The 13662-nt window shown below is 40.4% G+C and overlaps 1 protein-coding gene across 1 annotated transcript; it reads left to right on the forward strand.

The window, feature by feature from the left end:
- The first annotated feature begins 260 nt into the window (after window positions 1–260).
- Window positions 261–11443, forward strand: NR1D2 (nuclear receptor subfamily 1 group D member 2). Its single transcript, XM_082392841.1, has 2 exons — window positions 261–1780; window positions 8051–11443. Exons 1-2 carry the CDS (start codon window positions 1576–1578, stop codon window positions 8245–8247), a joined length of 402 nt encoding a protein of 133 aa, XP_082248967.1. The 5' UTR covers window positions 261–1575; the 3' UTR covers window positions 8248–11443.
- Window positions 11444–13662: the final 2219 nt, after the last annotated feature.

Genomic DNA, 13662 nt, shown 5'->3' on the forward strand with positions numbered 1-13662 from the left:
GCCTGGGGCAGCCCCTGTTGCCAATTCGAGTAGGATGCAGACAGAGGCTCTCGCTGTGCTTGCTTAGGTACCTCTCCCCTGTCTGCCCCGGGGCTTCCCTGCTGCTGCTGAGGTGGGAGAAGTCTCAGCACTTGCTCGGCACTCAGGTAGGCATTATCCTGAAATGCAGGGGGTGGGTGGGACGTTGATGCCGGGTGGGCCCAGTCTTTGATCAGCAGGGGAAGGGAGCTGGGGGAAGATCTTCACTTCCTCGGCTGTTCCCACAGGATCCGGCTCTCAGTTGTTCTTGATGTCAGGTGGTGTCCAGCTTAGCAGTATGTCCTCTGATACTGACTCTCTTTCCTTTCCATCTCATTTCCTTTTTCTTAACTCCTGTTGTTTTCACATGTGCCAGTGCACCTCCCACATAAACCCTTGCCTTCGGTTCTGTTCTCTGGGGCACCTGAGCTAGAACAGAGAAGATGTTTTTGTAAATAAAATAGCTGTGATAGAATTCCAAAGAAACACCTGTAGGTTAGGGTTTTCAGTTCAAAGGAAAACATTAGACTTAAGGTTTAAAGTCAGAAGGGATGTCAGAGATTGAGTTCAATTCACCCAGTTTTGAGGTTAGATAACTACAGCCCAGAGAGGTGAAGAGACTTTTCTTTCCTGGGTTCCCAGTAAATTCATAACACAGTCAGGGCTAGAACACGAATCTCATGCTCCAGGACTTGTGTTCTTTTCACCTTGTGATTTGTCTGAAGATTGCTGTGTTGCAGAGCTAGCACCATCTCCTTAGAAGGCTCACTCTCTTTTGGGTTGTCTTGGGTAAAACAAGTCTTTGCTTGGGAGCATTGCAAAGGGCAGGTGTTTGTTCAGTGTTCCTCTGGTTATGAGAGAAATATGTGACCTAGATGCTACCGTTTACTATAGTGGAGGGAGTGCTGCAGGTTAGCAGTTGTTGACTGGTTTGGTCTGGATTTCCATTATAACTTGATGTCTGGAGCACCTACTATCATAGTTTTCTTTGTGTATTGTCTCTTTGGGTTATGCTTTCTTAAAATAGACTAATTAGAGTTTGTCTGCTGCATTTGCCTTGGTTGCATTTGGTGTTTGGGTGATTCCAAGTGTTGTTGCATTGAAATACTGCTCTTTTTACTTAGGGCTTAGAGACCATATGATACACTTGGTAGCTTAAAGAGTTTGTTAAATGCCTTTGGCCAAGGCCCAGTTTCAATTTTCTTGGCATTATTGCCTGCTTTAATTTCGGTTTTTGGGCTTTTTTTTTTTTGCCTGCTTTAATTTTGAATTTACATTTCAGAATCTTTATTAATAGTTTCAGAGGATCACAGGACTTGAGTATTTTGCCACCGGTGGCTGGAATTTTTTTAATGCTCTTCCTAGAGTATTTATCGCTTTGGTGGAGATTTTGTCTTAAGCAAATAGTTCTGGGTAAAAATAAACTCAGTTTTTCTTCTACAACTCTTTTTTTATGTGTAGGATGTCTCTTAACTGACTTGAATACTGAGTTATTTTTTAGTATTGCTATTGAACTTCCCCAGATACATTGAAGTCTTTTTCTTTTTCCAGGTTTTAATGGTACGGTTTGCATCATTATTTGACGCAAAGGAACGTACTGTCACCTTTTTAAGTGGAAAGAAGTATAGTGTGGATGACTTACACTCAATGGGAGCAGGGGATCTGCTAAACTCTATGTTTGAATTTAGTGAGAAGCTGAATGCCCTCCGACTTAGTGGTGAAGAGATGAGCCTGTTTACAGCAGTTGTCCTGGTCTCTGCAGGTAAGGGAGCTGCTGGCCACCGTGTGGCACCTGGAGTGCGGTGGCCCAGTGGGGAGAGGGTGGCAGGCGGCCAGGTTCCGGCAAGCTGTGTAGAGGGGAGACGGCCTCCGGAAAGATGCTAAACTAGGAATCTGGTATTTTTGCATAATTAATTTTTTTTTTTTTTATCGTGACAGTAGAAGTCAAAAGTGCTGTATAGGGATAAAAGGATGTTTAGATCTGGGCCTCACATATACCACTCTTAGTCTTTAGCTTTTGTTCATGATTTTTTACAAGTCTAAAGCATTATTTCATGCATTTATTTTTTGGAACATTGTGTATTTCTAGGTAGGTGGTTATAATATGAATCTAAGTTTTAGTTAAAATATTATGTGGGTTACTTGAAAATGTTACAAGTATCAAGATGTATTACTGTGTTTTGTTAACAAAAATCAGAGAATTATGAGTTGTAGGCTTTCACCAGCTTTGCTACTGAATTTTCTGTGTGACTTGGTAAGTAATTTTCTCTTTGGGTCTCGGTTTCCTTATCCTGTGAAAGGAAGGGATTGTACCATGGGAGCCTCCAAGATTGTTGAGTCCTATCATTTAATGTTTATTTATATGAGTCATTGATGGTGTTTCCCAACTTCCCTGCCACCTTGCATTATATTGCAGTTATTTCTGACCAAAGTATTTCAACTCAGACAGTAGTTAGTAAGGCAGAGATTATTCCCAATAGCAAATTGGAAATTGAGACAGTGACTTTCTTGGGGACATGTAAGAAAGTGCCAGCCATTTTTAGGTATCGCTAACTTTATTTTAAACCATTTGTTGAGCATTAGACAGTATTTTGATATGACTTACTTTAAGTTTCCCATTTGCCTCCTACTGCGTAAAAGACCTTGTGCTGAGCACCGTGAGGGTTGTAAAGTATAAGTTGTGGCCCCTGGTTATGTGGCTGGACTGTAAGTCAGTAACTCTTACATCAGCGATCCTTAAGGAGAGGAAGCTCTTTGTATATCTTAAAGGGCCTGTTGCACGCCAGTGGTATAAAAAACTTATGCCATTTGCAAGCATTATTTGGCTACCTTTTCTGATCAGCTCTACCTGGGTAGCTAAAAATGCACACTTATGGGAATAGTTTGAATGGACTGTGTCAGTGAGGGATGCCTGTTTTCTCAGTAACCTTGTAATGCCTCTTGCACTTACCTACCATTTCGCATTCTCTTCATGAGGAATTAGTAATGGTTTGAGTTGTCATCCGATTACTAAATCTGTAATTGTGAAATAAAGGTAATCCATACTTGTTAACTTCTTTATCTGATGAATATGCCTTAAGTGCTAGGTGCTCGGGGGAGACAGAACAAGCATTAAGACACAAGCTTTGTGTTCCATTTGGAGAGACAGAACCAACACAGAAAGCTTTGTGTTACTAAACTGCTTGGTTCTGACTGAGGTAGGTAGGAGTTTAGGAAGGAAGATGAAGTCATCTGAGAAGGCTTTGTGGGGAGGATGGGGTATTAGGTTTTCCCAGCCAGAGGTGAGGGAGGGCACGGGGCGGGGCCAAAGCCTGGGGTGCACAGAAGGCTTGGGGTGAGGGGAGCAGGGGGTTACAGAGTGACAACTGTGCGAGCTAAACAGAAGAGCTGTAACTGAAATAAGTCAGTGTAACGTCGTAAGTAGGGGAATGATCTGGCATGAACAAAGCGGTGCTTTAAACTTAGTTCTGCATTTTTGTCCTGGGTGGATTAGACAGGTGAGTCATCAGAGCTGGAGAGTCAGGTTGAGAGGCTGTTGAAATGACTCCAGGTATGAGGCAGTGGAGTGAACTCTCCTGAAATAGGTTGTGGCAGAGGAGGGGGGATGGAGGGACTATGTCCCCGAGGTAGTTCAGGGGAAGAAAGGAAGGCCAAGGGGTAAAGGGGAGCTCTCTGCCAGAACCATGCTACTTCAGTTGTGTTTTCCACCAGGAACGTGATTTTTATGTTTCAAATTTTAATTTTGAAAAAGCCTTCTTTTGTTATCATAAGAATAATAGGGGTTCTTTGAGAAATTAGAAAACATTAAGATGAAAATAAAGATGATAATATCACTGCCAAGAAAGACCACTGTTAGCATTAGGGGGCCTGCCTCTCTCCATTCACCCGTCCATCCGTTTGTCCATTTGCCTGCTTATTGATAGATGGTACCAAAGGGGAGAGACTGACTGTAAAAGATGGTAAGGCATTCTTGTTTGTGTTGTGTTTATATATGAAGATACACAGGCAACACAGCATGCGTGCATTTTAAAATTTGTTGTTTCACTCAAATATATGATAGTGTTCATGTCGAATTTAAAGCTTTGTCACTTGAAAAGAACTATTGTTGTTTTTAAAGCAGGAAAATAAAATTCCATAACTATAGAAGAGTATAAAATGGAAAGCCTTCCTTCTTTTATTCCTAGCCTGTTCTTCAGAGAACTAGATTTCTAACCATCTTTCTTTTTAATTGTTCTGATGGTTGCTGACCCAACTCTAAATACTATGCCTCTTTTTATTTAGTAGATGTAACTGATAAATAAAAGTTCCTTCTCGGGGCTTCCCTGGTGGCGCAGTGGTTAAGAATCCGCCTGCCAATGCAGGGGACACGGGTTCGAGCCCTGGGCCGGGAAGATCTCACATGCCGCAGAGCAGCTAAGCCCGTGCACCACAACTACAGAGCCTGTGCTCTAGAGCCCGCGAGCCACAACTACTGAGCCCACATGCCACAGCTACTGAGCCTGCGCTCTAGAGCCCCTGTGCCGCAACTATTGAAGCCTGTGCGCCTAGAGCCCGTGCTCCACAACAAGAGAAGCCACCTCAATGGGAAGCCCATGCACCGCAACGCAGAGTAGCCCCCGCTCGCCGCAACTAGAGAAAGCCCGCGTGCAGCAACAAAGACCCAATGCAGCCAAAAATAAATTAGAAAAAAAAAAAACAAGGTCCCTCTCACTTTTCCCCCTCAATTTTTATGTTTTATTTTTTCTGCTACTTTATTGGTTTTATTTATAAATTTAACATGCTCGCAGTCTTTGCTCACTCACTCTTTCATAACCTCTCAGATAGTTTAGATAGAATATTCTCACCATCCAGGGACACAGGGCCCTCCTTTCTCCACATCCCGGCTTCTTCTGTGCTAACATTTCTTCTGCGTTGTCAAGAATGAAAATATTTACGTTCTGTTCTATAATGTGACTATTTTCCGTGCTTTATTTATCAGTTGATGTTAAAAGTTGAACAGTAAAACGTCAGCATTTGTCGTAGCATGATCACGTGAATAGTGCTCATAGCGTTCACATGGTGGGGCTGAAAGGGTAACAAGGCAACAGAGACTCTCCCCTAAACCTGCCCTTCCTGAAGGGCGTGTTCCAGGGTCAGATAACGAATGGGTTATTTATTTATATTCTCTGTTAACTGTTTAGAATTAAGCAACATTATAGTTTGCTTTATATTCAAAATAGCTTTTGTTTTTCTTGGAATCTACACTTGCCTTCTGGTTCTTGTTCTGTTCTGGTGGTGATTGTCTGAAGAAATGCTAGTTAATGATCTCATTATATAATTTCGTCTTCACAACAGACCTTGAATGTGAGCTAGGACATGTTATCCTCAGTTACGACAGGCAAGGAATTTGAGGAACAGGGGGCTTGAATAATTTGCCCAGGGTCACATTTTTCATAATGGGCTGAGCAGGCATTTGAACTCCTGTTAGTCTAGCTTCAGAAGCCTTCCCACTCTACCGCTTGTTAACAGAATAGCTCTAGCTGCTAAGGGAGAGAGCAGTCTCAAACATGGTATTTATTTGCCTGTGAGATTGGAAGACTCTTGATACCATGGAGAGAAGAGGAATTATACCTGGAAGGTAAATTCTTTTTCAGGTTGTGTGTAATGGCCGCAGTCACTTCCAGTTGAAGATTAGAGACTGGCCTGTGGGTGTGAGACCAGGGCTCACCTGGATGTGGGTTTCAGCTGTCCTCATGGAGACTTCGTTGAAGGAATTCAACTTCCATCGCGTAGGAAGTGAATATGCATCAGGAGCACAGTTGGTGAGGAGGACAAGCTTGGGAGATAGTTAAGGAAGTAGAAAGCTGTATCATGAGTTAACTTACGCAGGTAGTAGTATAGCACTTAGGGCATCATTTGCAAGGTGAATTTCCATTTCAGTCTGTGCATTCTAATGTTGCAGTTTCTAGAGGATCGTTGTTCTGTGATCCAGCTAGATTTGTAGTTAGGTCCTCTGGCCTTCAAATCATGAAAGCATGGTTTTAGAAAAATGTAATATGATTAACATTTTTAGGTACAGTATAGGCATCTGTTTCCCCGAAGGGGGTTGACTACATAAGTATAGGTCACCGAAACACAAGATATTCGCTGGAGGACCAACCACGTGTAATACCAACTCAAATGTCCTTTCCCACTTCCTGTCTGTTTCTTTCTTTGCCATCTAGATTATTTTGTTTGTGGGGATCACCGTCATTCTTTCCCAGTTGTTATTGTAAATTACTGATGATACAATGTAAACCTATTACTTTCTTCTGTCCAAATATGAGCTCTCTAAAGGAAGGGGAGGTTTGTTTGTTATGTTCACTGCTAATTCCCTAGCACCCATCACAGAATAAGTGTTTGGTGAATGAATTAGTAAATGCAAGGCTGTTAAAGAAAACAATTACTTGAACATTAAAGGCAAGGAGAGTCTTGGAAGCATGATTGAAAGCTTTAAGTAGTTTTGCAGAGATGACCCTTATGATTGTATGGCCAGAGTCAAGTGTCAAAAGAGATCTTTTGTCCATCTCACAATTTTGTGTGATAAATCATGACTCCCTCCGCCCCCCAGCCAGTAGTCAACATTCAGTTTGTTTCTTTTCCTATAAGAATTAGCACACAGTTGTAGTCATAATCCAAATTTTATTAAATGTAATATAAAACTATTTTCATCATTTTTTCCTGCATTTAAGTTAGTGAAACTTTTCCCCCCTTTACTATTAAATTTTAGTCCTTGTTCTGAATGTTTGCATTGCAAGTAACGTTTTTCAGCTATCAGTTATAATGTAAGACCTCCTTGATTTCCTTGTAAAAAAAATGAAAAAAGGGTGTAAATGGCCAGAGAATTTTGCTTCCTTAGAGAAGTCCTTTTCTTGTTAATTACAACCCCCTATACTTGGAGCCATTGAATATTTCTTGTGCACTACGGTCTCCTATTGTAAAGGGAAGAAATAGCCCATGCTGATGAAAAAAGTCCATGGCAAACAACATAAGTTTGGCTCATTTAAGGATACTTTCCTTTATTGCTGGTTTATGCTGAATCACTAATTTATTAACATTTTTGTATGATGAATTTAATAAACACAGTTTGCTAAGTGAAAGTGAATGCAAGTTAATGTAACTAGGTAATAAAGTTGCATACTATGTTAGTTATCTACTACTGCATAACAAATTACCCGAAAACTCAGTGGCTTAAAAATGCACACATTTGTTATCTCTGAGGGTTAGGATATGGGTGCCTCTGGCTCAGGGTTTCTTAGGAGGTTGCAGTCGAGCTGTGGGCAGGCTGTGGTCTCACATGAAGGCTCCACGAGGGCAGGATCCGCTTCCAGGCTTATTCACGTGGTGGTTGGCAGGAGTCATTCCCTGCAGTCGTTGGACTGAGCACCTCAGTTCCTGGCTGGCTGGCGGCTGGGGACCACCCTCAATTCCCTCGCACTCAGGCCACTTCATAGGGCATCTCACATGGCATCCGGCTTTCCTCAGGGCAAGCGAGTGAGAGCTTGCCTAAGGTGGAAGCCACCGTTTTTTCTACAATGTTTTATTCATTAGTAGTGAGTGAGTCTGGCCCACCCAAGGGAAGAGGGATCCACTCGTGGGTCTCAGGTGCCTGCCACCTATGGTGACGTGCAGGTGTGGTATGTTCCACATGAGAGGAAAATACACTGCTAAACCACATGACTCATTTCGTTTCGCCAATCAGAAGCAGCTGAAATTAGATAGCATCTAATTTTAAAAATCAGAACCTCTAGATTTTTGTGAGCAGATACCTAATCACTATAAAGAATTTTGATTTATCAAATGAACTATGTGATATATATTTTGATAATAAATAGCTATAAAAATTTGCCATTGGGATTTTAAAAATTCTGTCAGTTATCTTTTGCCTCTGTTGCAATGTGTAAAACCTTGTTTTGAATTCATTAATGAGACCGACGAGCACGGATTATATTTGTATTTAATGTTAATAACACGTCCTCTCCTCCATCTCGCCCTCTTCCTCACTCTCCCTCAGATCGATCCGGGATAGAAAACGTCAACTCTGTGGAGGCTTTGCAGGAAACGCTCATCCGCGCCCTAAGGACCTTAATAATGAAAAACCATCCAAACGAGGCCTCTATTTTTACAAAACTTCTTCTAAAGTTGCCAGATCTTCGATCTTTAAACAACATGCACTCCGAGGAGCTCTTGGCCTTTAAAGTTCACCCCTAAGGCCTTTGTTTATTTAAACATGAACTGATTCATGCTGACTGTATATTTTGTGCTGAAATGCTTATTTACGTGTGTACCGTACGTGGAGGTAGGAGAGACCTCTAAGACAACATGAGACTGCAGGCCGCCTCTGTGACCAGGCAGCAGCTGTTTGTTTGAGATTTCTTCAGCCATGCTTAGACATTGACCGCAATCCCCCGGTAGACCAGTCAGCGGTGTTGCACTTAAACTGGAGAAGTTACACTGAATTATAGTCACACTGAATGTTAGACTTTTTCATCTGCCAAAACCAAAAACCATTTTGATCTCCCTGTGGTACAAATATAATGCACAATCACAAGTATATGAGGACTTATAAATTAATCCTTTGTGGTGGAAGTTCTCTTGTAAGATGGAAACTTGATTTCACCCCAAGACTGTTTGATCTGGTGATTGGAGCCTTTGCAAGTTAGGAAACCTCCTTGTCTGTGCTCCACTCTGCCACCGTGAAAGTGTGTGGTCCTGGACAGGCTCGCTGGTTGTGGAAGATGAGACTTGATCGTGTTCCCAATGCCCCACCTCACAGAGATGCTGACGACTGTCTAGAAAGCATATTTACCTCCTGGGAGATAGGCACTATGTAAATGCGGTAAAAGTTTTGTTATTATAATTATTCACAATAATACTCTTTTTATTTCTATGCATTTCTGAGAAATCATTTCACAGTCCACACCAATCTATTATTCAGGGTTCCTGCGTATGTGTGGGTTATCCTTCTGGCACACACATATTCAAAGTTTATGGGTACATTAAACACATAGTATGTGTACATATTATCTATGTGAATATAGTTATATATAAATATATTTCTTCACAATATTTTAAACTGTGAAGAACTTTATCATACAATAAACTTAAAACAAGAGGTGTCAAAAGACCCAAATTAGGTGCATTTTACCTGTTGATGACATAACCATTGCTTTAAATCTTTAGATAGTAATGAATTTATGCTCTATTTTTGTTTATCTAAGCAACACTTAATGTACAAGTGCAACAGGCAGTTGAGTCCAGATTTCAAAAAACATGTATTTCAGAGTTCATCTTTGGCAAAATCTTTGGTTCAGGTACTAGTTGTTTAAAAGTTCATTCAGATTCTTACTTTGTGCTAAGAAAGTTGCATTGCTGCCCCTTACGCACATGCTGTAGCTTGATGATAAATATTTGGAGTCTTTCTGGAGAACCAACCAATGTTTAAGAAAACTGTTCAATATGTTGATGTGTGCCTGTGTGTGTGAGTGTGGGTGTGCAAGTGTGTTCTGAATCCACTTGTTTTTTTCCCCCTAAATAACACTACAGGGATTTTGTCAAATTAGATTTAATCTGTGATTTGAAAAATCATTTAGTGTGTGACCTACAGGCTTAGAAATGGCATAGTCAGAGACGTTTCATCCATATTTCTGATACTGGGCTTTATTAAATAGATAAGATCAGCCTCTTTATGGCAGTTGGAGAAAATTGCCAAAAAGTTGAGGATTTTATGTATGTTTTTCTGTTGCCCTGGAAGATAGCAATTAATTGGATTTTTGGGTAAAGTTGCCTTCTATATAATTTTTGGATTGTATAAAATTACAAAAATGAAAAGATCCCATTTTACTATACTCAGCCTGTTACTTTAATGACATGTGAGCAGAATGCCTTATTTTGTAACCTTGTTTAACTTGTTGCTACTGGGACTTGAATTTCTGTGGCACTAGTTAAGTTAAAACAGAGTTAAACCCTCTCATTATTAAAGAGGAAAGGTGATGGTGATGTCTGTAATACAATATAAACCATAATCGTGATTTACCTTAAATAGGTATGACTTTTATGGGATATACAGTATAGTTTTTGTGAACTCTTTACATGATAGCATTATCTTTTTATAATTTTTTTTTCTAAGATAAATGCACAGTTTTCTTCTATGGGGAATAGAAACAGCTTTTTTGAAGTAATACTGAAAACCTCAAAGATCATGTTGTTTCTTAATTTTTGCCTTTTGCATAAGCCTCTTTATAACATATATCTTTAAAACAGTTACTAAGTCTTTAGGAATGTGTAACCAGAACTATGTTAGTATTGCTTATAAAACTTTAGTTAGGTTCAATATATACATGTATACATCTATATATAGGTATAGAGATTTGCATTTTGTCTTGTAAAATTTTATTTGAACAAATTCTTCCTGTAGGTAATGGGAAACAAAATTAATAGTTCATATGCCACTCATAGCATTTCTGTATTTGAAAATAGCCCAAGATTGAAACTTCTAATTCTAGAATTAAACCAGCAGCCTATTACAAGCACATTCTTTGATGTGAGTCATTGGTCCTAAACCTACTAAATGCGGAGAAGACAAACAGCTTAGGGAACTTCTGAGTTGGTGGGACACTGTTGATTAATGAACAATGTACTGTATGAATTAAGTGATGCTTTAACTCTGATTTTACATTTTAAAGTTAAAATATGGGCATTATGTCAGCAAACTTAAGGGCATTATGTCAGCGAGCTAAAACATTTTTTTCCTGTGCTTTTAATGTATCTCTTTACATGATCTGAGAGAGGGTTCAAGCCTTTAGAGAGAAATAGCTGAGGAAAAGGGGGAACATCTTCTTGGGATGAAGCTTTTCCTTATGGCGATGGTTTAATTACAGATTCAGAAATTAGAAGGAAATTTCAGTGGATTAAGTGTATAGCTTTCGTAACTACATTTCAAGAAATTACCGTTGTAACTTGATAAGATATGATTTATTTTATGTAAACATCATTGCAAAGCAAGGTGTAGAAGCTCAGCTAGATTTATTACTGTGCACGAGAGTAAGTACCTATCTCAGTTATTCTTTTCCAATATAAAGTTTGCTGAATGTACAAGAGGAGTTTATCACTTAGGATATAGAATTTTTTAGGGGCTGGGGGGAGGGGCTCTGTCAGGAAATTACCTAGAAACAAAGATTGTCTTGATTTGATCTGAAACATGAAACTTGAAGCTATTCTTGAACTAACATGGAAAAATAAAATGGCTATTGTTTTAAAAAAAATGATAGAACTATATTGTTGACAAGATAGGAATTACGTTTATTTTCTACAAACTGTTATTGATGAAGACATGGATAATATCTTCCTGTTTCTGAAAAGTAATCTGTACATGGGGGGAGGGAATAATAAATATTATTTCTAACCAGCTGTGGTTTTTGGTATCTTTCTCTCCTGACTTTTTGGTAAGACCATCTATAATTTAACTGACTACTTTTCCCTGGAGCAGAGCAGGGTCTCCTATGCATTGAACAGATCTCTGATTCAGTGTGGGGAGGGGGCATGTCTGTATGCAGGGCTGTTTTAAAAAGAAGACTGTTGTAGAGTTTGTTTAGAGATTCCATCAAGGATCATTACTGTTTTCTGTAATGCCAGCTGAACAGTGGTTTGCCGTATTTGGTAAGGTGGTCTTCTGGGAAGGAGATGGTGAGAGAGGAAGGGGTAGGGTACCTGGTGTAGCTGAGACTCAGCCTTGGCCGTGGATGGGGTAAGGAGCCTGAGCAGGACCACGACCTCCTTTTCCCTTTCCCAGTGGTTGCAGCCAGGCGGGCCGAGTTAAGGTAGTTACTGAAATCAGCATTCCCTGCAGTTGTTTCCAAGACCAGTAATATCCACTACTTCTCTCTGAATATTAATCGATGTTAGGTGGGAGAAATGGGCTTCTTGATTAAACAAATGCGGCAATACTGGGTTAACCAGGGTTACTGAGATGTCTTTATGGCATTCCTGTTCTCTAATGAGCAGATGTGCATCGTGGATCCTAAGGAAGGGTTTAGTGGGATGTAGTTCTTCCCAAACTTTCTCCACCAAATAACCCCCCCCCTTTTGTTTTTCTGTGCTGAGCTCTTCTGAGGGCTCCTTGGAAAGTGTGCTCTCTGGAGAAAAAACCCCTGTTAACCCACTTTGGGTTTTCATCAGGATGTTGATCATATTCTGTTGATTACAAATTTGCATTGTATTTTGCCCCTTTTTTGCACAGTGTAAGAAACATTGAGCTCTAAATAAATGTGTGGTTGATGGAAAACAAAAGAGCTTAAAGTCCTTCCAAATTTTGGGAATGCTACAGCTGAGTAAATGAGTGAAGACAGCCAGTTCACGGATCTGGTTTTAGTTTTTACACGCATTTCCGGCCTGTTAAAATTTGTCACATTTGCTTTTCTTAACTCTTACTCTCTCTTACTCTTTTCTAGACTTAAGAAAGTGATGGAGAAAATGTTAATAATACAGGTTGAAAGTCTGTTGCCATTAACCATTGCAAAAGGCACAGAGAAGTGAAGAAATTGTCCAGTACTTGAAAACTATTATCTGATTTAGCAAAGAAGTTTCTCATATCACTGATAAACAAGTCAAGTTCTAACATAGTTCTTATTGTTTGTTTTGTTGTATTAATATACTTAAAAAATCAACATTCATGCCAGAACTATACTTGTCTGTCAGTTGCAACTCTGGCAAAAATAAAGGAATGCATTCTGTGAGAATTAATTGTTTATATGGAATTTACAGTAAAGAGTATTGTATGGTTTATATATTGTGTGCTGCATAGCCTTTCAGTAAGAATAATACTTACACAGTCATACATATGTTTTTCCTCCCCAGGGGGCTGGTTGTTAAACATTAGCAGCAGACCACTATCGCTTAACCCCAAGAGGTGATTCTGAAACCAGGGTTCAGAGTTTCAGTAACTTACTGAAGGTCGCACAGCTACTGAGTGGAGAGTCGGATTGCAAAACCCAGATATTTGGGCCTTAGAATCTGTTCTCAGCTGTTATGTGTAACAGAGAGGCACTGGGCTTGGGGTCTCCTTGGCAGAGTGGTTTTTAGTAGGTCTACTTTGATCTCTGCAGTTGAGGGTTGTTTGGGAAGGGGTAAAGGGGAAGCTCTTAGGCAAGGATTCAATACATAATAGTCTAATGTTATCCCCCCAACCCCTAAGTAAAATTTTCTCTCATCTGTAGAAAGGGTGAACTCAAGTGGCTGCAAGACTAAATGAGGTGTATTGAAAACTTGCAGACAGTGAAACCTATACAGACCCTAGGTCCCTGCCATTAAGTAGAAAGAGGAGAAAGCAGGAGTCGTCCCCGGGGCAGTGAGGCGCCCTGGAGGGTCCTCTCCCCGCTCAGCCTGGGTGGTGGGTCTCTCACAAGCCCTCTGGCTGAAGTCACTGAGGGGGTGGTCCTTGATTTAGGCCTTCTCAGCTAGAAACTGCCCTGTCAGTAAAGACTGACTCAGTGATGACCTCAGCCTTCAGACACTGCTTCCTCAGGAGAATCTAAAACAAGGGACAGAAGATGACCGAGACCGTGTCTCATCACCAGTCCCCCAGACGAGAACATACAGGGAGGATCCTTAGTGTTCTAGTTGGTGCCG

This window comes from Balaenoptera borealis, assembly GCF_965194805.1.
Source record: "Balaenoptera borealis genome assembly, chromosome: 5".
Lineage (NCBI taxonomy): Eukaryota > Metazoa > Chordata > Mammalia > Artiodactyla > Balaenopteridae > Balaenoptera > Balaenoptera borealis.

What these genes read in the sequence shown, in the direction of transcription:
- NR1D2 (XM_082392841.1), top strand. Translation starts at nt 1,576, where the DNA reads ATGGTACGGTTTGCATCATTATTTGACGCAAAGGAACGTACTGTCACC. An exon ending in AGTTGTCCTGGTCTCTGCAG is followed by an intron (nt 1,781 to 8,050) that starts GTAAGGGAGCTG and finishes ACTCTCCCTCAG; the next exon opens with ATCGATCCGGGATAGAAAAC.